Source organism: Amblyomma americanum, chromosome 1 (genome assembly GCF_052857255.1).
Source record: "Amblyomma americanum isolate KBUSLIRL-KWMA chromosome 1, ASM5285725v1, whole genome shotgun sequence".
Taxonomy (NCBI): Eukaryota; Metazoa; Arthropoda; class Arachnida; order Ixodida; family Ixodidae; genus Amblyomma; species Amblyomma americanum.
The window spans coordinates 1,565,089-1,587,868 of NC_135497.1; the positions used below are offsets into that span (position 1 = coordinate 1,565,089).

At 47.6% G+C, this 22,780-nt stretch overlaps 1 protein-coding gene across 2 annotated transcripts in view; it reads left to right on the forward strand.

Annotated features, from left to right (window-relative positions):
- Nucleotides 1–22,780, forward strand: part of LOC144108584 (prolactin-releasing peptide receptor-like) — a 190,718-nt gene that overhangs the window by 35,858 nt on the left and 132,080 nt on the right. Inside the window, exon 2 of one of the 2 annotated variants that reach the window (XM_077641785.1) lies at nucleotides 20,529–21,463. The exons of the other annotated variant lie outside the window; for it this stretch is intronic. Coding sequence (XP_077497911.1) covers nucleotides 20,529–21,463 — 935 coding nt within the window. The remainder of the gene's footprint in view (nucleotides 1–20,528; nucleotides 21,464–22,780) is intronic. 2 annotated transcript variants of the gene reach the window in all.

The following is a 22,780-nucleotide window of genomic DNA, read 5'->3' on the forward strand; positions in this document are numbered from 1 at the left end:
GGATTAGAAGTAGGCGGTAGGACGGTTCCACGGGCGCGGCGGAACCAGCGTAGGCATGTGGTCTCACAAGCTTCTCTTCTGCCTTCTGCAGGTTTTCTTGCCCAGTTCTACCGCATCAACGATTGCAGTAAATGGATCAGCAATCGACACGTGTTCTCTGGTTGCACCGTCACCTTTGGAGCCTCTTCCTTTTGATTGTCCATTCCCGCGTGACATCAAGCCTGGAACGCCACCTAGCCACCACGTGACCTGGTCCGAATCGCCTTTAAAAGAACGTCAACAGGAATTTGTCTTCAGTGGGCGCGGCGGAACCAGCGTAGGCATGTGGTCTCACAAGCTTCTCTTCTGCCTTCTGCAGGTTTTCTTGCCCAGTTCTACCGCATCAATGATTGCAGTAAATGGATCAGCAATCGACACGTGTTCTCTGGCTGCACCGTCACCTTTGGAGCCTCTTCCTTTTGATTGTCCATTCCCGCGTGACATCAAGCCTGGAACGCCACCTAGCCACCACGTGACCTTGTCCGAATCGCCTTTAAAAGAACGTCAACAGGAATTTGTCTTCAGTGGGCGCGGCGGAACCAGCGTAGGCATGTGGTCTCACAAGCTTCTCTTCTGCCTTCTGCAGGTTGGTACCGTTTACTGTTCTGTTAAAAGTGATTGCCGCTGTCTTCTGGTCCTGCCGTGCCCACAGCAGTTCGTTGAAATTGCCTACAATGCTTTTTGTATGTGCAAACTGCTCCTATGTGGAGACTTTGAAACTAATCCCGGTCCGGATACTAGTGAAATGCTGAAAGAATTACTTAAAGGGCAAAAGGGCCTAGCCACTGAAGTGACTGCTTTGAGAGAGCAACAGAGCAATATGGAAAAACTCATGAATGATATGAGACTAAGGTTTACAGCTTTGGAGAAGCAGGCAAACAGGATTGACACTCTAGAACAAACAATATATGAACTCCAGGCGAAAATAACTGATTTAGAAGACAGGAGCCACCGCTCAAACCTTATTGTTTTTGGAGTAAAAGAGGAACCCGGGGAATCTGAGGCAGACTTGAAAAAGAAGGTTCTAACTGAAGTTTTTGCAGAAAAGCTTAACGTATCTTGCAGTTCTGTGGGCAGAATACACAGGCTGGGCAAAAAGGCAACAAACCGCCCTGTAATTGTGTTCTTCCAGGACTATAACGAAAAGCAAGAACTCTTTAAAAACTGCAAGAAACTAAAAGGCAGTAATATTTCAATACAGAACGATTATTCACGAAACACACTTAGGAAGCGTAAACTACTGTGGGACAGCGCAAAAACAGAAAGGAATGAAGGAAAAAAAGTTACCTTGATATATGACAAGCTGCGAATCGAAAAAATGCTTTACACCTGGGATGACAGCGATAACAGCAGAGTTCAACTCGATGATAAAAACAGTTATCAAAGCAAAGACTGACTATCACAACCTCGTGTTAAGGAATTTCGCTTACTTAATATAAATGCACGTAGTATTGTAAATAAATCGGAGGCTTTGGAGGCTATCTTGTTGATTCACAATCCACACGCCGTAGTTATAACAGAGACTTGGCTGAGAGATGATATTGATGATGAAACTATTTTCCCCCGCTCTTATCAAGTTTTTCGCCGTGATAGAGCAACACGTGGAGGGGGAGTTGCGGTCCTGGTGAATCAAAACACAGAGGCACACACGTTGCAGCAAATAGCTAACCATGAAAGTGTGACCTTAAAACTGTCGTACGGGGGTAGATCGTTTGTGCTTTTTGCTGTATACAGACCACCTGATTCACCACCTCGATATTTATGTGATCTGGCCGATCACATGTCTAAATTTCGCCGTGATAAAATATCTTGTCGGTGATTTTAATCTCCCAAATATTGACTGGAATAGTCCCTTTCCTAGTACAAACAATGACATAAATGCTTCATACATGTGTGATATTATGCTTATTCATAATTTGCAACAGGGAGTTAAGCACCCAACGCGCATACACGGTGAAGCTGCATCTATTCTCGACCTCGTCTTTCTCAGCCAAGAAACTGAACGTTTTACTGTTTCAGTTGAAACTGGGTTATCTGATCATTGCATGGTGGTTTTTACTTGTCCCATTCAACAAAATGTCGACAGTGAACCTGCAAAAATTATTTCCGTGAAAAACTTCTCCAGAGCTAATGATGAAAGTGTGTTAGACTACTTCAGCTTACACCTTGACATGTTTCGAGGAACTAATGTTGATGAACTCTGGAATAAATTTAAAGAAATCTGTACGTACTGCATTGATAACTACATTCCTAATAGAACAAAGAAAACATGTAAAAAAACTTGGATCACGCGAGAAATAATACATTTGAAAAGAAAAATCAAACGTCTGAAGCGTGGGGGTGCCTGTCGAAATATAGTTAAAATACATCAGGCTAACTTCACAAGCGCTTTGCGCCAGGCTAAACAAAATTACTTTCAGTATAGCCTGCCAAATTTTCTTCGTGACTCACCACATAAGTTCTGGAAATTTTTATCGAAAAAGAAAAAAAACAATTACGCGCATTTCATGTCAAGGTGTCCAGCTTGCTGATAAATCGCAAATCTCTGAGGCATTCAATAAGTATTTTCAGAGTGTGTTTTCCCATCATGGTTTATTTGTTCAACCCAGTACCATGTCTCCCAACACGTCCCCCGACATTGTTTCTTCATCTGGCGTATTCTCCATGCTACTCAACCTCAAAACTAAAGCGTCCGCTGGACCTGACGGGATACCAAATATTTTTTGCGCCGTTATGCAGAAGCCATCACAGAGTTCCTGGTTGTTATTTTCCGCAAATCATTTGAAACAGGAAACATTCCTTCCGACTGGAGGAAAGCGCGGATTGTGCCAGTGCTGAAAAAGGGTGATCCTGCCTTGATTGCTAATTATCGTCCCATATCAATAACTTCCACATGTTGCAAACTTGCTGAGCATATCATAGCTAACTACATAACTACATTTCTAAACGATAACAAGGTACTTACCCCCCATCAGCACGGGTTTCGAAAAGGCTTTTCCACTGTCACTCAGCTAACTTCTGTCATTCATACTTTTGCAAGTGTTCTAAATAGCGCTGGTCAAATGGATGTTATTTTTTTAGACTTCAGCAAAGCCTTTGATGTTATTTCTCATGCCAAACTAATTTACAAACTTGAACTTATTGGTCTTCCTAATTTCATAATTCGTTGGATTTCCTCATACCTTTCTCACCGCACACAATTTGTTTGTATTGATGATTGCTATTCAAACCACCTGCCGGTCACTTCAGGCGTCCCACAGGAAAGCGTCCTCAGACCTCTCTTCTTTTTGATATATATCAATGACATTACTAACGTTATAACTACCCCTGTTCAAATTAGATTATTTGCAGATGACTGCGTTTTATTTCACCAAATTACTTGCCAAGATGATCAAGTTTTACTAAACTCCAATCTTCAGAACATACATACATGGTGTAATAAATGGGACATGAAGCTAAATTTAGAGAAAACAGTATACATGACGATAACTAACAAAAAGGCTTCCTTCTCATTTCCTTACAATATTTCATCTCACCTTCTGACCGAAGTCAGCGAGTACATGTATCTAGGAGTTACAATAACGAAAAACCTTAGCTGGAATAAACATGTATCAAACGTATGCTCCTCAGCCTTTCGTAAACTCTGCTTTCTTAGACATAAACTAAAACTTGCCCCACCTGAACTTAAAAAATTAACCTACTTTTCAATAATAAGGCCATCACTAGAATATGCATGCACCGTCTGGGATCCCTACACTAAACGTAACATCGAGGCCCTTGAAATGATTCAACGCAAAGCCGTCCGTTTTATTTTTTCAAACTATCGTGTAACTGACTCACCAACGACCCTCATGCAAACTCACGTTATTGAAACATTACAGCTGCGCCGGAAAATTCAAAGACTGAAACTACTTTTCTTACTAAAAAACCATAAACTGTCTATGAATGCAGACCCCTTCCTTACACCTAACACTACGCGCCAAACACGAAATCATCATACACAATCATTAACCCCTTACAGTGCTAGGATTAACGCCTTTAAATACTCATTTTTTCCACGCACCATTGAGGAGTGGAACAGGTGTTCGCCAGATCTCTTAACCAGAGCTGATTCTTTTGACTCAATGTTTTCTTCACAGCATTTAATTTGAGAGCCGTTCACTTTTTGTATTTTGCATCTGAGCCTTGTATTTATTGCTGTATTTTGTGTTACAACTTGTATTTAACATTTTTTCAATTTTGCTAAACCTGTTCTTTTTTGCATATATTATGTACTCGCCCCTCCTGCTTGGGCCTACTGTAGGCCTGCAGTATGTTCTAAATAAATAAAAATAAATAAACCTATCTCAGGAGACGAAAGATCTGATTAAGAAACGGCAAATCATGAGGGCGTCTAACGCTACAAACAGAATGAAACTAGCAGAGCTATCGAAGTTTATAAACAAGCGCAAGGTAGCCGACATTAGCAAGTTTAATACGTAGAGAATCGAGTATGCTCTAAAGGACGGAGATAGCCTAAAAGCGGCGAAGAGGAAGCTAGGGATAGGTAAAAACCAGATGCATGCGTTAAGAGACAAGGAGGGCCATGCCATTAACAATATGGACAAGATATTTAAAGAAGCCGAAGAGTTATGCACAAATCTATTGAGTAGCCAATGTAATCAGAACGTAAATGAGTCAGTAGCGCACAGCAACGCGTCATCTCGCCAGTAACGAAAGAGGAAGTAAAGAAAGCCCTAGGAGCAATGCAAAGGGGAAAATCAGCTGGTGAGGATCAGGGAACAGATCTGTTGAAGGACGGATGGGAGATTGTGCTAGAAAAAGTAGCCACCCTGTATATGCAATGTCTTACGACTTCGACCGTACCAGAAGCTTAGAAGAACGCAAATATTATCTTAACTTTTAAGAAACGAGACGCTTAGGACTTCGAAAATTACGGACCGATCAGCTTACTGTCCGTTGCTTACAACGCATTAAGTAAGGTAATCATTAATAGAGTCAGGGCAAACTTACACTTTAATCACCAAATAATCAGGCCGGCTTTCGTAAAGGATATTCCACAGTAGGTCACATTCACGCTATCAATTAGGTAATAGAGAAATGGGCAGAAAATAACCTGCCATTCTATATAGCCTTCATTTATTGCGAGAAAGCATTTGACTTAGTGGAAATCTCAGCAGTCATGCAGGCACTGCGAAATCGTGGTGTAGAAAAGCCTTATGTCAGAATACTGGAAGATATATAGAGCAACTGATCAGCTAACATAGTCTTCCATAAAGTCAGGAATAAAATTTCAATAAGGAAGGGTGTCAGGCAAGGAGATACGATCTCGCCAATGCTATTCACCGCCTTTTCACAGGAGGAATTCCGAGGTCTGAATTGGAAACAGTTGGGAGAATATGGAGAATACCTAAATAATCGGCGATTCGCAGATAACATTGCCTTGCTGAGTCAATCAGGAGATGAATTGCAAAGCATGATCAATGAGTGAGACAGACAGAGCAGAACGATGGGTGTAAAAGTTAACATGCAGAAAACCACAGTAATGTTCAACAGTCTAGCAAGGAAACAACAGTTCACAATTGGTAGCGAGGTGCTGGAAGTCGTAAAGAAATATGTCTGCTTAGGGAAGGCAGTGGCCGCTAATCCGGATCATGTGTGGAAAATAACTAGAAGAATGGGAATGGGGTGGAGCGCATATGGCAGGTTCTCTCAGGTCAAGAATGGCAGATTACCAACATCCCTCAATAGAAAAGTGTACAGCAGCTGTATCTTACCAGTACTCATCAGTGGGGCCGAAACGTGGAAGCTAAAGAAAAGTGTTTAGCTTAAGTACAACGTAGCGAGCCATGGAAAGAAAAATGATAGGTGTAACGTTAAGAGACCGGAAGCGGGCAGAGTGGAGAGAGAACAAACGCGAGTTAATGACATCCTAGTCGAAATTAAGAAGAAAAAATTGACTTGGGGAGGGCTCGTAATGCGAAGGCACGATAACCGATGGTCCTTAATGGTAACAGAGTGGATTCGAAGAGAAAGTAAGCATAGCAGGGAGCGGCGGAAGGTTAGGTGGTTGGATAAGATTAAGAAGTTTGCAGGCATAGGGTGGCCGCAGATGGCACAGCACAGGGTTAATTGGAGAGACATGGGAGAGGCCTTTGCCCTGCAATGGGCGTAGTCCGACTGATGTTGGTGAAACCAGCGTCGTATCAACGTACTGTTTGCGTAGTTAGGGAACGTGAGCCTGATTTCGGGTAGCCTTGTGTTAGTGGTGCATGTAGCGTGAGAGAGGATCAAGGTGGATATGTTAGCGTGCTTGCACAGGGAGGATGCATGTGAGGACGATTGTTCGTGATTCTTGTTGGTCGGCAATATTGTAGAAAATGGCTCTGCTTGCGTTAGTAGTAAGGAAGCGAGTAGGTTGAGTCGTGAGGAAAGCATCTTGTATCCCTTCGCAAGGGAAGCGAATACCAAGGGCAAGGACACGTGTTATAGAGGTGCACATGGGGATGCCCAGAGCAGTCTTGTAGAGGTTGTTAGGAGAACATTCATTTTTTTTAGTCTGGATGAGTGAGGTGGTGGTAGGGCAGGCCGTATTTGATTGGCTTATAGCGAGGGCTGTTACCAGGCGCCGGCGGAGGGGGTACTCTCCATGGATACCGTTTCGATGACCGGCAATCTGTCGTATCATACGGCCGACGTTGAGGGCAGTGGTTTGAAGGGTAGTAATGGTATGAGTAGGGCACCCATATTGCTGAAACCAGAGCCCAAAGACGCGTATGAGTGGACATTCTGTGATAGGGTGGTTATGGATCTAGAGACCAATGCGTCCCTGTGGTGTGTAGTTGCGGCCATGGATACGGAAGACTTCCGACTTGTCGAGGGCAAATTGCATGCCACTTGAGGTGACAGAGGTTTCGACTGTATGCATGGTGGTTTGTAGAGCGGCGTCTTTGTCGGCCAAGGAACCAGATGGCAATGCCATCAGCATAAGATGTGAAGCCTATGTGAAGCCTCTGTTTGTGTGCCTCCGTGGCTATGGCTACGTGACTGTAGATGTCTGCACCCTGTGGAGTGCCTTTGTTCGGTGTGGTGAACGGTCAGGAATATGTGGAGCCGATGCCGATGGTGACGGTGCCGTTTGATAAGAAAGCGGTGCTGTATTCAAAGATTCGGGGGCCACACTTGATAGAGTTTTGGCCCTCCAGTATAGCGTCATGGGATATGTTGTCGAATGCGCCTTTAATTTCCAGAGTGATTTCGAATGCGCGTTTAATGTCCAGAGTACGGGAAAAGCATCTTGAGCACAGAGGCCTGGCAAAAAACCGAGCATGCATGGTGGGAAGAGCTGGTGTTCTTCGATGTACTTCTGGCGGCGAGAATGCAAGACCCTTTCACAGTTTCCCCATACGTTAGAGACAAGCGTCTGAGAGCCGTAATGAAGGGCGATTTATCAGACTCTGGGATTAGGATGACCTCAGCGTGCTTCCATCAATCTAGGAGGCGTCCTGCAGTTATAAGTTCATCGTTGAAGTTGGCGGTTAGCTTTTGGAGGGCTTCCGTATATGCGAGAAGCCTTTGTTCTGCAGTAGGCTTAGTAAAGCTTGCGGTAGTCCAGTTATTGTTGCACATTGCGTTGAAGTCAAAACTAAAATGAATCGTTCCAAGAGCATTGCGCGCTGTACAGGCCATCGCTTCAATGTCTTAAATTGGTCATCCTTCCCACGTTTTGCTTAGGAAAGAGCTGGAAGGAATTTTTGTACCTAAACGAAATCATTTCCTCTCCTACTTCAAACATGAAAGTGCTTCGATTCCTATGAGATTTTGATGTAGAAGCACACAGATTTTCAATAATGTCGCGTTGCCGTCAATGTCAGCCCTAAGGAAGCAGCGTAGCAGACGACGCTGGCACTGTAGTGGACTAAGTTGTACGGTTATATAATACACACGTTAGCCTCGGTCCTAACGCATATCAGTCTGTGTTAGATTGCGATATTTCTTGCTCTCCCCATCGATGCAAGGACAAGGAAGACGACGATGGGCGGTTCGGCAAGAAAGAGCTGCCTGGAGCCCAGCTACTGCGATCTGATGCTTTGCATTGTCCTGTACTTTGCGCTTGTTATGCTGGCAGCGTTCGTGGCCGCCTACTACTCTCTGCACGAGGGATCCTCGTCCACGGCAGCCCCCTGGTGAGCCCTCTTTCAATCTCCGCAAATACTACGACGGCTACTCTGAATTCTGTCATCATCAGCCGCCCCAGCAGCAATCAGGGCATCAGCCAAATAGGGTATATGCTCGGACATCTTAGGCTGGTGGCACGGTCCTGCACTCCAACGAGCGTCTCTTGCACCAGTGGTAGTGACACTCTGTGGATTCCCGCTCAAACGCTCGAGACTGACCAGTCTGCACCTCATGCCTTGTATTGCTGCATCAGACACCTCGTGCTGTTCCACACATGTTGGCGATTTGGCGCAACTTAACAGCGCGTGTCGCACTGATTGACGGAAGATCGTAGGAGGGCGCTGAGGGTCGCAACCAGAGAGCTCTTATCGATGAAGCTATTGGAAGAGAGGCCCGTTAGTAATACTATTGCACAGTTACAAAAGCTGAGCAAATTGTCGCCGTTTTATCCCGAAATGAGGCAGCGGGTTTGGGAATATAAGGGCCGGGAACACTTGACTGCATGGTAACGTGCCGCCGATACACAGCCGCGTACTGAAAAGCGAACTTTTTGCAACATTGCAAGTCACTTATCGCTCCGCACCTGGCCAAGCGCTTTCAGCACCCGCCTCTCATGCAGGCCATAGTGCAGCCCGGTAAATTGGTACAGGTTTTCCCCTGGGCTGGTTCTGGGTTGCTCTCCGGTGGAAATGTTTAAATAATGGATGTTTTACCCACAATGAGTAACGTAAACACAATGTGCCAAGGCGCTCTTTTGCCGCCTTGCACCGTTAAAATCTAGCTACCCTTGCACAATTAAAACCCAACATCATCAATATAATTTCAGTTGCGCTGCACAGCACGCGCATGTAACTTTTTTTCTGGGCAGCTTCTTTCTTCGTTCTCTGGTGTGGGTGCTCGGCTGTCCCGTTTCGAACCGAGTAACTGAGCTGTAGGTACAATCGTGGCAAAAGTAACGGGCTCAGTGCGCCGGTCTCGACATCACGAGGGCTTCGTCACGTGGCACCCACTTTAAGAGCGACAAGCTTCGGGTTAAAGAGTGGCTCCCTCATACTTCTGCTGGAATTCTATTAACGCGAATATACTGCGAAGTTTGCAAGCTGTTTTGGATGCGGAGCCATATGCCAAACTTGAAAGCATATGGACTGTGTATCGATTATGGCGGCAAGTCTGCCCGTCGTCAGCACCTACTCTTTGCAAAAACATTGAAACCTGATGGCCTCGGATGGAGAGATGTGGGCTGAGCCGCTTCCGAAACCTTCACTTTCTTCAATAATCCTCACAGCTTTTTACCGACTGGGCCACGGAAAGGGAAAAGCGTTTTGCAAACATCGTCACCCGGGTAATGGCAAGATGTTCTTTATGAGGCAGATCTTCAGGCGTCTCGTTCCCAAATACCGCAAACTTGCGCGGGAAGGGGAAAGCCAAAGTCTGTTTACCGTTGTTTGAACAGGCAGACTTCGCGGATATTGTCCTTAGAGTATTTTTGAAAATACCGTCGCCGACATGCTGCAGTTCGTCCTGGAGAGATGTCTGCAGGCCAAACACTGGCGCCCTTGCTAACTTTCCTATGTGCACCATTTCGCGCGGTATCTCTCGGAACGTCTAGAGCGCTGGGCAGGATGCGTTCGAAAACTAAGTTAATAGACTGTCTCTAGCTTCGATGTAGCCATCGATAGGGCGCCGGCAGCCATTATATTTCGGTCTGTTTGTAGCATTTGAAGTGTGTTGACATAAGTAAAGCCCATCTTTCAAGCCTTCCAAGCTCAAAATAATATTAGTTGTGGCTCATGGTCCATGCACGGATCTCCGACCAAACAGAGCACTTCCGGGTTTCTTCATCAGAACATCTAATCAAGTGCGCCTCTCTAGGGCAATTCTTTTCTTCGCAGTAAAGTGCCGAATTGGGCTAGATGCTGTGTGACAAAGAGAGTGGAAGGACGGGCCGCCTATCAGCTCCATTTCGCCCCAGATACAGGACACGGTTGCAGAAAACAGCGGAAAACGAAAAGACAGTGGACAAAATGACGATTTCAAGAGCTCCCGTCCGGGAACCGGACACCAGGATTAATATGCCAGTTCTTTACCAAGCAGCCTGGAACCTTCCGCATTTGTTGCTCCGGCAATAATTCGAGCTTTATCATTTGTGCCACATTCTCATACCTTCATTAGTGCTTGATGGGCTCTCAAATTGCGCGGCGCAGCCGCGCTTTGCAAGGAATTACCAAGTGACTGTCGTTTCTTGTTTTAACAGAATTCGCGAGCTCTTGCAGGCGCGTATGGAAGTCACTTTGCCGTCTTACACACAAACTCCGACTAGAGAGATGCCACGCATAACACTGCTCCGACTTTCAACGGCAGGTGCTTATCGCAAGCAGCCTTGTGGTGGAAATTCGCTAGTTTGCCCAGGGTGGCAAACAGGGAACTCGCTCTTACCCTTTTCTTGAGGTTATGAGAAAGGCGACGAACACATGGCGCAGGACCAGGCCCCTTTCGTGGCAGTCTTCATCTTCTAGATGTGAGAAACTCGACTACAATGGTACATTTTCTCAGGAATCTCGTTCAGTTGGAACCGTTGTAACCTAACCTTCAAAGTACCTCATGAAAGTGGCCTTTCGGTGCGATTCAGCAGTGCCGCCAACAGTGGCTGCAAAAGGTCACATCTCAGGCGGTAAGAGGATTGTGCATGATCTTTGATAGTATCGCCGCCGCAAACGTTGGCCTTGGTAGTTTAGTACCATGTCCTCTATTTTCTGATGGGACACGATGCGTCAAGAGTTGGGTAAATCGCTTGAAATCATAAGAGCTAGTGAGGCTAAAAATATCTGTATCATGACGAAATTCCCAATACCGTACCGTCACGCTTTGGAGGTGTCATCCACTATGTTCGATATAAGTACACCGATAGTCCTCTGTGCTTGAGCCCTTACAGCGCCTGATGAATCTCTGCGAGGTTGAGGAAAACCCTCGTCCGGAGTTTAGTCGGGAGTGGGGTGCACTGCGCTTTAGAGCTCAAAAGCAAACCGAATAACTTTGACACCGAAGGCAGTCGGGTAAAGGGTCGCAAAAACTGCTCCCCGAAAAAGCACGAATGTTCTTGATCTTTAAATCCATTTCTGTACTGCCTTTCCAATGGAGTTTTTTGGTGATTAATAGATCAAGCCTTTCAAATCAGCTGAAAAGACACTCACACATGTTGGATTCGCATCTACTCCTTCACGCTGGCATATATTCTGACCGTAAAAGTTCTCCAGGCTAAATCCTGAGGAAAGGATACTACCACACGCTTCCGCCGCCATTCTGAGTTTTTGCGAGGAAGACTGCTGTGACAAGACAAGCAAGTCAGTCCCGGTTGCCTTCACTTTTCTTGGGTTCTGTCCTCACAGTTGCAAGAACCCTTCTAATCTGGTTGGATGGCAAAGCGTCCTTTCTGTAGTTAGCCCAAGCAGTGCCTTTCCGTCCCGGGCAGCACGAACCAGCGGCCCAATATTGGTAATGAGCTGGCTGTGTAAGGCCCTATATAGAACCAATGCTGACTTCATAGCCCCCATATTGGCATTGCCACTCTGTGCCATATCCAACAATGGCCCTACTTGCGTACTGTAGCCGCCGTATTGGCAATTCCGCCTCAGGACAGCTTCAACGATGACCCACCTTGCCAACTGTAGACCCCATATTGAGAATGCCGCTTGAATACACCTCCAACGATGGCCCTACTTGTGCACTGCCGCCCCCATGCTGGCAATGCCGCTTCAATACACTTCGAAAGATGGCCCTACTTGTACACTGTAGCCCCCATGCTGGCAAAGTCGCTTCGATACACCCCCAACAATGGCCCTACTTCTGCACTGTAGCCCGCATGCTGGCAATGCCGATTTACTACACCTGCAATGATGGCCCTACTTGTGCGTTGTTGCCCCATATTGGCAATGCCTCTTCATTAGACCTCCAACGGTGACTCTACTTGACCGCTGTTGGACCCATATTGGCAAGGCCACTGCTTTAGACCTGCAATGATGGCCCTACTTGTGCGCTGTTGCCCCATGTTGACAATGCCTCTTCATTAGACTTCCAACGGTGACTCTACTTGACCGCTGTTGCCCCCATATTGGCAAGGCCACTGCTTTAGACTTGCAATGATGGCCCTACTTGTGCGCTGTTGCCCCATATTGACTATGCCTCTTCATTAAACCTCCAACGGTGACTCTACTTGGCCACTGCTGCCCCCAATATTGGCAATGCCACTGCTTTAGACCTGCAATAATGGTCCTGCTTGTACGCTGCGTCCCCCATGTTGGCACTGCCGCTTCATCACACCTCCGAGGATGGCACTACTTCTCCGCTGTTTTCCTCATTTTCGCAATGCAACTTAATTACAACTCCAACGATGGCTCTGCTATTTTCAATTCTGATATTCGTCAACCTCCTTTTGACCATTGTAGTAAATTTTCTGCCTGAACACGTCGACCTCTGGAATGCGCTGTATCCCGCTTTAGACTTGCAAGAGATGACGTAACAGCTTGTTACCCGCACCATGTGCTTTCTTGCCTGCCCTCCGCTTGTTATGGCGGTGACCGGAGACAGAACACTGGCGGGGCAACCAACACGGAGGCACTGCAATTTTCGCCAGGTCCGCTCAGGTCTCCTTTTCGAGCCGCTGAAAGCACACCGGCAACGTTGTGCTTTGAGGTCTCTGGATCCGTCGACCGCGCGGGTAACCCGAACCGTCCAGGCAACACTGCCGCGCTGTTGATACTTATGACTTTTAGGGGACTGCTGTCTGGCTTTTCGAAGAAATGACATTCGGAGTGTTCACCCGAGGTGTGCATATAGTAGAGTGCAAAGGTGCTGTCGAAGTTTCCTCCCTAGCCGCAAACAGGACAACTGTAGGTGTTGATTCTCTCTTTTTTTCTTTTGGAAGAACCGCAGCACGGGAGATAGCAGCGAACGGGCAGTCGTTGAGGAGATTGCTCGCTTGGTCCAACCGCGTCACGGCTATCATTTTTTTCTTTTGAGACTTTCATACTGGTGGTACGTAAACCAAAGTTCCTCGTCTCCAAGACCGTTCTGCCTCTATCTACCAAGCTCCGTGTCTGACGCGTGCCTCCTTTGTGAGGAAATTCACCGGCCACAAACAACGTCAGCGTCCGGCAAATTAAATTAGGGGATTGAGAAATAAACAATTACGCTGCCACGAAGACGAGGTTACTGCTTTGCATTGGTCGAAATGCTTGCTTAAACGCAGGAAAGAATTATGGAAGCCGCTGTGAGGCTCTTAGCTTTGTTTCCTTAATGCAGTCTCCATTGCCCAAAGTTTGAGTTTTTGAAATTAGTCGTAAAAACAGCGAAAAAGCTCGTCCTTGCGAAAATTGCCCATACTTCAGCTTATCCATAGGAAGTCCGTACTAACGAGGCACGACTGTATATGATCCCGAACCACGATAACTGTAAAACACCGTGCTATATTTGATGAATAGAGAGTGTAGCGTTGGGCTAAAAAAATTATGAGGGCACTTCAGTCTACTTACTGGCGGAACGCGAAAGCAGGAAACGTTTTTGATGAAAGGAAAGGGCGCAGTAGCTGTCAGTTCTCGACATCTTTCACATTTTGCTTCTACACTTTGCGGACACAATTTGCGGACACCTTTTGCTGATACCTTTTCGCCGACATAGCCCATTATTGCTTTCCCTTTAATAAGCACAAGCGGGAATACAACGCAAATGTATAAAGAACATACCCGCCGCGGTGGCTCAGTGGTTAGGGCGCTCGACTACTGATCCGGAGTTCCCGGGTTCGAACCCGACCACGGCGGCTGCGTTTTTATGGAGGAAAAACGCTAAGGTGCCCGTGTGCTGTGCGATGTCAGTGCACGTTAAAGATCCCCAGGTGGTCGAAATTATTCCGGAGCCCTCCACTACGGCACCTCTTCTTCCTTTCTTCTTTCACTCCCTCCTTTATCCCTTCCCTTAAGGCGCGGTTCAGGTGTCCAACGATATATGAGACAAATACTGCGCCATTTCCTTTCCCCCAAAACCAATTATTATTATTATTAAAGAACATATGATGTGATGGTCTGGCTAATGCCACGCGACTCATATACACGTCTAATGCACAAGCGCTAACGGATTCGGTCACTTCGTAAAGAGCGTCACGTTTTGCAGGGTCATTTGCGTTCGGAACTATTAGTATTTAGATGCCGAAAAAAATATATTCTAGATGCTACATAACACATAGTTTACCTGCGACGTGTATTTTTCCCGCCACTTTAGGTATGTAGATGGGCTGATCATGAATGAAAAATTCGTGGCAATTGTCGCACAATTCTCTTCCATCATTTTCTATTTTTCACTCAAAATTAGTCAATGGAAAGGATCACAGAGTGATGTTGTTTAGTGCAGCTCATACGCGTGCAGTTATCCTCTTTTTCTTTTGTCTGGCAGTTTTTCTGTTTTTAGTTTGCGATCTTTGTTTCCTTAAGTTCATCATTCTTTTCTTTCCCTGTCTTTCTCTTGTATGGCGTGAGTTATGTTAGCGAGCTTCTCTGCAGAGGATCGGCAGCACCGTACACTTTTCTTCGGGCGTTTTGCAGAGCCTTCGGACACTTTGCAGGGGAGCGAGAGGTTCATTCAGGCAGACTTTGACGGGCAAGCCGATGTAAAAGACGCGAATTTCAACCTATGTGCCACTGTGGCCCACCTGTCTTTTTCACAAGTGTAATTTTTAAAAAGTGGCTATTCTTGATAAACAGTACAAAATACAATAGCCAAACGGGCGAGTTGGTGGTACATATTGGTGGCAAACAGCGCAACGGCGCGGACAGAGTGGAAGAAAATACAGGACAAGCGCTGACTCACAACTGAAATTTATACAACAGCGAGGCCGCTTACCAATATATATATATATATATATATATATATATATATATATATATATATATATATATATATATATATATATATATATATATATATGTATATATATATATATATATATATATATATATATATATATATATAATGAACACAACTCGTTTCAGTCGCGCCTTGTGACCATTATTCCTGTCGCGTCTGTCCTGTAAGATTCGTATGTTTTCTCAGGGTCGTGTTTTTTATCAAGCCATCAATAACACATCTCATCAATTATCCCTCCAAAACGACCTTAACGAGATTCAGCATTACTAGCTGTCCATGCCCCGCCGCGGTGGCTCGGCTGCTGACCCGAAAGACGCGGGTTCGATCCCGGCCGCAGTGGTCGAATTTCGATGGAGGCGAATTTCTAGAGGCCCGTGTACTGTGCGATATCAGTGCACGTAAAAGAACCACATGTGATAGAAATTTCTGGAGTCCTCCACTACGACGTCCCTCATAGCCTTGGTCGCTTTGGGACGTTAAACTCCCATAAGCCGTTAAACAAAGCAGTAGCTCTCCACGTTGAAGTCATACATAAGCCTTGTGATGTCTCATCTCAGAACATCGGTTTTTCTGTAGCGAAAGCTACACTGGCCACGAACTTGCGATTTCGCTGTGGCGGTGCTCCGAGGAGACACAGAGACAGACCTTGAGCCGTCCCCTAGCAACCGCCGCGGCTGGGCGGACGCCGCGTGCTCGTCGCGCCATCTGGCATGACTCACACCACGCGCATCGCCGCTCTTACCCGCCCTAAGGCGCCAACCAACATATTCGGTGATGGCATCTATGGGAGCCACTCAAGCCCCCGCACACTCACCGAATACAGATAAAAACCTGTGTCAAAGCTGGGAATCGAACCAGGGCATTTGGGGTTTCAGGCGGAGACGCTGCCACTCCGCCACGACGATTGAAGTTTTAATCATGAATAAAGGCGCATCTAGTGAATGCACGGGTTTCATATATTAACTCTTCCGATTCAGAAGTCGCCGCGTTTTCGCTACGTATATACTGGCCTAACAGAGCTAGGCCATCAGGAATTCTCTTCTTTCATACACATTTCATAGTGTGTGAACTATCGAGTGCAAAAGTGGCATGCAGCAGTCGAAGTTGCATGATTCGCTGCTTCGGTGGCGCCTTTCGGCATTTAGGCCAAGCTGGAGTGCCACGCATTGAAACGGGCGAAATTGCATTTGCATCAACACGGTCACCTTCAGTCACAGTGCGCCACATATCTTATAATTATGTACCTTTAAATGCCAAAAGGAGTTCTTTGCTAGCTACTCTCATCATTTTAGCTTGCTTCACTGACAGAATTCTCGGTGGATAGATCTTGAATGGTGTACTCAATTTTCAGTTTTAATTATTTTTATTTTTTGAGGTCCAACATCCGACCTCATCCTCACACTATGAGGTTGAGGTGGGGTTGAATGTGGTCGCTAGTGGCCTCAACAAAAATGAGGCGTGGGCGCTAAGAAGACCTCAACCTCAAGTGGTGAGGTTGAGAATGAATGAGGTCACCAAATTTGTTTTAGGGTGAGGTGAGGTCGAGGTTTTTGAGGTCAAATGCCCACCACTGCTTGCTACTAAATTGCTCCTTCGGTAGGCCGCGCTAAGCGCTTGTCAGCGTCCACGTTGTGTTTGTCTTTTATTCGAGCAAAATAAGGCCATCCCAAAACGCATGTTAAAGCTTCAAATTGCCGTCAGGTTGTCTCGAAACTTGACCAATTTCACTGGTATTCGTTATCTATGATGCAATGACAACGACTTTTACTTCGCTCTCGGCAAGCACATACTGTGCCCAAAATAAGAAACGACTTTACGAAGGAGTCCTGCGACACGTGTACTCACCGAATTGTTTCATTACCTACTGTGGTCTGTTATTGAGATCATCTGTTTCTCGACCAAGTATAATCATGTCGTACAATCATTTCGCATGCATGTTGCCCATGAGTAATTATTCATCCAACTTGAAATAAATCTGCAGCACACGCAGTAGCAAGTCCACTGTGCTAGCAGAGCCCGTATGAGTGTAAACAGCCGGGGTAGGTTTGGATTCTAGTCTTAGCAGAAACTGGCGGTGTGCCAACTATGAGATGAGGGCTAAAAGCACGTTGTGTTCACGATGTCTGCATGCAAAACGCATTTGGGAACGTCGTCTACTAGTTTGCTTTTTAGATTCGATTAACGGTAAGTTGGATCAACATACGCGGCGTCTCGTGTCCGTGGGCGCGATTTCGTGCCCGCGGCTTCATAGTTAATGTCCCCAAAGCGGTTTTAAAGCGAAAGCTTTAGTACTCCAGCCAGCGAGCCATTTCGGCTCGTCGCGCACTTCAGCCGTATGCGCGTGGCCTGTCCTTAAGCCGCCAACGCCTAGCAACACCGCAGCTGCGCTCCAACAGATGGCGCCGCCGTCGACGCCGCTCGCTCCACCAGATGTGCTCTGCTGGGGTAAAGGGAGAGGAGGTGTTGCCTCGCGGGGATATATATATATATATATATATATATATATATATATATATATATATATATATATATATATATATATATAGACCGTCCTTCACCGTCTGAAACCGTTGGTGAATAAACCAAGATAATCGAACCAGTAGTGACCTTTTCACTGTGGAAGTTTTCTCTGGCCCGTTGAGCAACCCTGACTGCTTCCATATATATATATATATATATATATATATATATATATATATATATATATATATATATATATATATATATATATATATATATATATACCTCCGGTGTTCTCCAACACGCTGGGCGCAGTACGCAATTTTGAGGCGAACATGGGGCTATGGGGCTGAAACAGAGTGCTGCTCCGGTTTTCAGTCGCCCACGGTCGGTTCCCTTCGCGCTGGGTGAAAGAGTGCAACTCGGCCATCGGGAAAGGCCACTCGATGGTCCATCGGTCGTTGACCAAGAAGGCGGCGATGGTTGGACAGGCCGGACGCTGGTGTCCCACATGACGGAGACGCTTTCTTTCCCCAGCGACGCCATTAGCATCGAATGGCCACGCGACGCAGCGTCCGCCTCGATAAACGCTTGTGTCCCGCAAACAAAAGGAATACCGTTCCCCCGTTGCGACGATGTTGACTGAACGCTGGCGCCCCTTTGAGGACGCGTCTGACAGCTCACGAGAGGTCCTGCGTGTAAAATCCTCTAGGGCCTGAGGTCGGTGTCCGTTCAAAACACCGGTGCCTCCTAACGAGACAGTAGGTGCAGGCACGGTTTTTTATGCGAAGCATACTAGCCGCACAACCGAGCTCTTCCTTGCTGCGCCGCGCGCGGCCGCGTAGCTACCACTTGACCTACATCGGCGCACCACGTGATATGACGTCACAACAGCTGTGAAAGCTGGGGATCAACTCGTGCGCTCGCTTGCGGACGCGCAGCCTCCGCCGGCGGCCTAACTCCCGCTCCTACCGCTAGGAGATACTGACGTCACGCAATTGTATAAAAGGCGACGCACTCGTTGAGTCAGTTGAGCAGCGAGATGTCGGCCAGGGAGAGGGCGGCTCGCCAGACCGCAAAGCGCAAGTTACAAAGAGCCACGGAAACGGGAGAAGAACGAGAAGTACGGCTTGCCAAGCGACGTATGCTTCGCATCCTAGGCTTAACCATAAGCTAAGCCAGGCCGTTTTTTTTCTAGAGCGGCATTGCTCCAATTCATCATAATGATATTAATATGAGCATTGTTGTGCATGGAAGGTTCAGAAGAGTGCAGTTGGTACGACATTCCATAAAACCAAAAACTGCGCGAAGAAGCAAGGAGGCACAATAAACTAATTGTTAGTCTGCACTCGTCCTGTGTGCTTCTTTTCTGTATGCGGTGCTTTGCAGATTTTATGTTTATAGAAGAGCTATCTAATGTTGTGCAACCAGGAGAAATGCTTTTCAAAAAAGCAGAAAAGTGCTAATGGGGACAAAAGTATCCAGGACGCGTCATTGGGAACCGAAGATCTGCGATTGGGCGCTAGCTGGAGACCACACCTGTCGAGGTGAAAGTCGGACTCGCTTGCTGTGGTGTGTGCTAGTGATGATACCAGATGGTCCCTAACAAACATGGCAGCTATTAGACACAATCGCTTACCGCGCGTCCTGGAGATTTTTGTCCCCGACAGTACTGTATGCTACCGCACGGATGTTCGTAGGTCAGTTTTAAACCATCGTCGTTTGCTGTAAAAAGCGCGAGGATATCACCAAGTGCGTTGTGAAGAGCACGTGCGAATTATCTAAAACCATCAAAAAACTTTAGATGCCACAAATTCTTCCTAAAATATGACCTTTCATTCTACTGCGGACATGCTTTTGTGCGAACGATGTTAACATATTACAGAGTAAGGGGTTAATTACAAACCGATGCAACTGCCGGCTTTTCGTGCGTAAAACTGTTATTAAAGTTGATGGCCGCTGTCTTGGGGGAAAATTCCGAAAGCGCTTGAAAATGACCACTAGTGACATCTTCAAAGGGCCGAACCTTTTGCGTGAGGCATTTTCTTGCTTGCGTACGTAGAGCGCCAACGGCGGAAAGGTAAGCTGAGTCTTATGGTGGGTGCTACTTCGACACATTCAGCAGCCACTGTACGAGTTCGGCCGCCTCTATCTACGAGGTGTCGTCGTAGAATGGGCTGCGCCTTTTCTGCCCTGCATTCACTCTCGACGCCGTCATAGATTGTGCCTTAAGAGCATGCATGTTGCAGGGAGCAGGTGGCTTAACCCTTTAGGGTGCCTTGTACAGAGTTGTGTACGTGGTCAACTGGCAGCTTTTTCTGAAAGTGTGTTACGCCTCACAATGATTTCTTCGCTTCAGGTGAATTTTCCATCAGTCATGTCGCAAATAAGGCGTTTTTTATCTCATGTAGCAAAAGCAGTAAATATTATTTCACAAAACTGTGAACTGGGTAGCCCATCGGCCTCCATCTTTGCGCAGACAAGTTTTGCCACACGTAAAAAATAGTGTTTACTTTCTCAATTTCGACATGAACGTACATCTTGGAAGCAGAGTATTATTCTAGGATCCCTCAGTTTTTTCCCTGTCAAATCCAGGCACTTCCATGTCTCTATTTCCAAGCACTGCGGCACTTTCTACGAAATTTTGCATATCTCTATAAAAATTAAATCCTGGAATTTGGTGCTAGGAAACTAGCGAATATTCTTTCCCGTGGTCTCAGTGTAAAGTCAAGGCGGATTTCCATGCAAACTAAAAATGGACCAGCGACTATCGCTGGCTGGACTATTCGCCTCACAGCAGCATGAAACCCCTTGCCGTCCGGAGCTTTGTGATGCGCTTTTAAGGCGCCAACTCGATGTCGTCGACCACGACGCTCGCATGTCACGAAGTGGCCGCGAAATTATCGCAGCAGCCCGTGGAAGCCAGTGACCTCGCGCAGATCGCCGACCGCAACGGCACGGCACCGGCCGGGGGGGGCGGCGTTGCGGCGCGCGCGCTCTTCGGCCTCCTGTACGCAATCGTCTTCGTGCTGGGCGTCTCGGGCAACGGGCTCGTCTGTGCCGTGGTGCTGCGTCGCCGGGCCATGCGCACTGTGACCAACCTGCTGGTGGCCAACCTGGCGCTCTCGGACATCCTGCTGTGCGCGCTGGCCGTGCCCTTCACGCCGCTCTACCTGTTCCTGCGGCGGTGGCCCTTCGGCGCCGCCCTGTGCCGCCTGGTGCCCTTCGCGCAGGGCGTCAGCGTGTACGTCTCCTCGCTGACGCTCACGGCAATCGCCGTGCACCGGCTGCGTGCCGTGGTGCACCCCCTGCGGAGGCGACTGCTGCGGCCGCGCTCCTGCGCAGTGCTGTGCGCCGCGCTGTGGGCGGCCAGCGCGCTCCTCACGCTCCCGTACGCCGCCTTCGTGCGCCTCGTCGTCAGCGCCGCCGACGGGCGCGCCTTCTGCGAGGAGCTGTGGCCCTCGGAGCACGGACGCCAGCTGTTCGGCGCCCTCACGGCAGCCGTCCAGTTCCTGCTGCCGCTGGCCGTGGTGGGCGGCTGCTACGCGCGCGTCGCCCGCCGTCTGCGCCGCCGCAGCCGCCGCGCGCGACGCACCCAGCTGATGCTGCTCGCCATGGTGCTGGCCTTCGCGCTCGCCTGGCTGCCGCTCAACGTGTGCAACCTGCTCGCCGACTTCCACGCCGCCTCGGTCGCCTGGCCGCTGGGCGACGCGCTCTTCTGCGCCGCCCACGCGGCTGCCATGAGCTCCACCTGCTACAACCCGCTGCTCTACGCGTGGTTCAACGACAACTTCCGGCGACAGTTCGTGCGGCCCCCATCCGCCGCCGAGCAGACCGTGCTCGAGACACTGCGCAGCGACAGGCCGCACGACCGGTGAGCGCCGCCTCTCGCGTGGTTGCCCTGTTCCCTCTCACTCCCTCGCCGTGAGCCAGCTTCTAATTACGCTCGAATCACGGCAAGCGCCGACAAGTCAGCATGTACCCTATGTTATTACCGGCGAGTGCAACGAAGAATCCACGCGCCCAGCAGTAGTGGCATCAGCGGAACCTCGTGCCAACTTCTAACTAAAACTGTTGATTACGCAGGGATCTCGGAAGCACATCCAAGTTCCCGGGATCAAACTTGAGCCTCGGGAAGCGCTTCTGCTGGATCCCTAGTCAGCGTGGGTCTTACGTCACTGCGAATGGACAGTAGTCTCAACACGCTTATCGAGACTATATCGACACTTGATCGGGAGCAATGTCATCGACGAGACTGTTTGCCATCACTTACCTCTCGATTTCTCAGGTTCGTTTGTATGCTTAAGCTTATATTTATCTGCAGATGTCACTGCTGCTGAGTGACTTGCGTGCTGGAGTACTTTAATCGCCTTTGAGATTTCTCGACAATGGCCCGTGTCTTGCACGAAGCGCACTAACCAAACAGTAAATCAATCCTCCCATCAGAAGGGATGTTCCAAAAATATCCTGGAAGCATCCTACAGCCAATACAAAACGTTAGAAGCAATCAGGGCGCTACCAGCGAGTAGAGACAAAAAGAAGCCAACATTGTTAATACATTCTAACAACTTATTAGCCACGCTATTAAAAGTTAAATCGAAAGCCGATGCCCTTCACAGTGTCAAAACGCTAGGCTCGGTATAAAGCTTTCAATGCAGAGTCGAGTGAAATGCTGTAATGTACGCTCTAAAGAAGAGCATAGAAAAGCTTGAGATGAAAGACTCAAGTGGAACGTCGAATCGGGCTACAGTGATGCAGTACTGTCGCATGATAGCAAATATGCCATTTTTACCTGAAGCTGTGCTCATGTAAAATGGCGTAAAAGTGAAGTACACGTGGCGACTCCACTCGCGGATTCTAGCCACTACGCCTCGGTTTCTCCGCCGGCCACGATTCGTTCATCGCTTTTTATACAGCGCTCATTCGACGGCAGCGTGCAAGCACCGTCGGAGAACGCGTCTTATTGGCAATGTGCTTCTAGAATACCCTTTTCTTTTTTAACGCGTCGTGCGGGTGATTGGTGCGCAGGTAAGCAAGGACGGCGTAAGCTGCTGCCTCTCAGGGAACTAAGAAACGCGTACTGCGCACCAAGAAAATAGTGCACCGCCCCCGTGACGTATTTCTTTCATTGAAAACAACTGGATAGCATGGAAAAGAGCGCTCACTCTGACAACTAACGATGAAATATTAC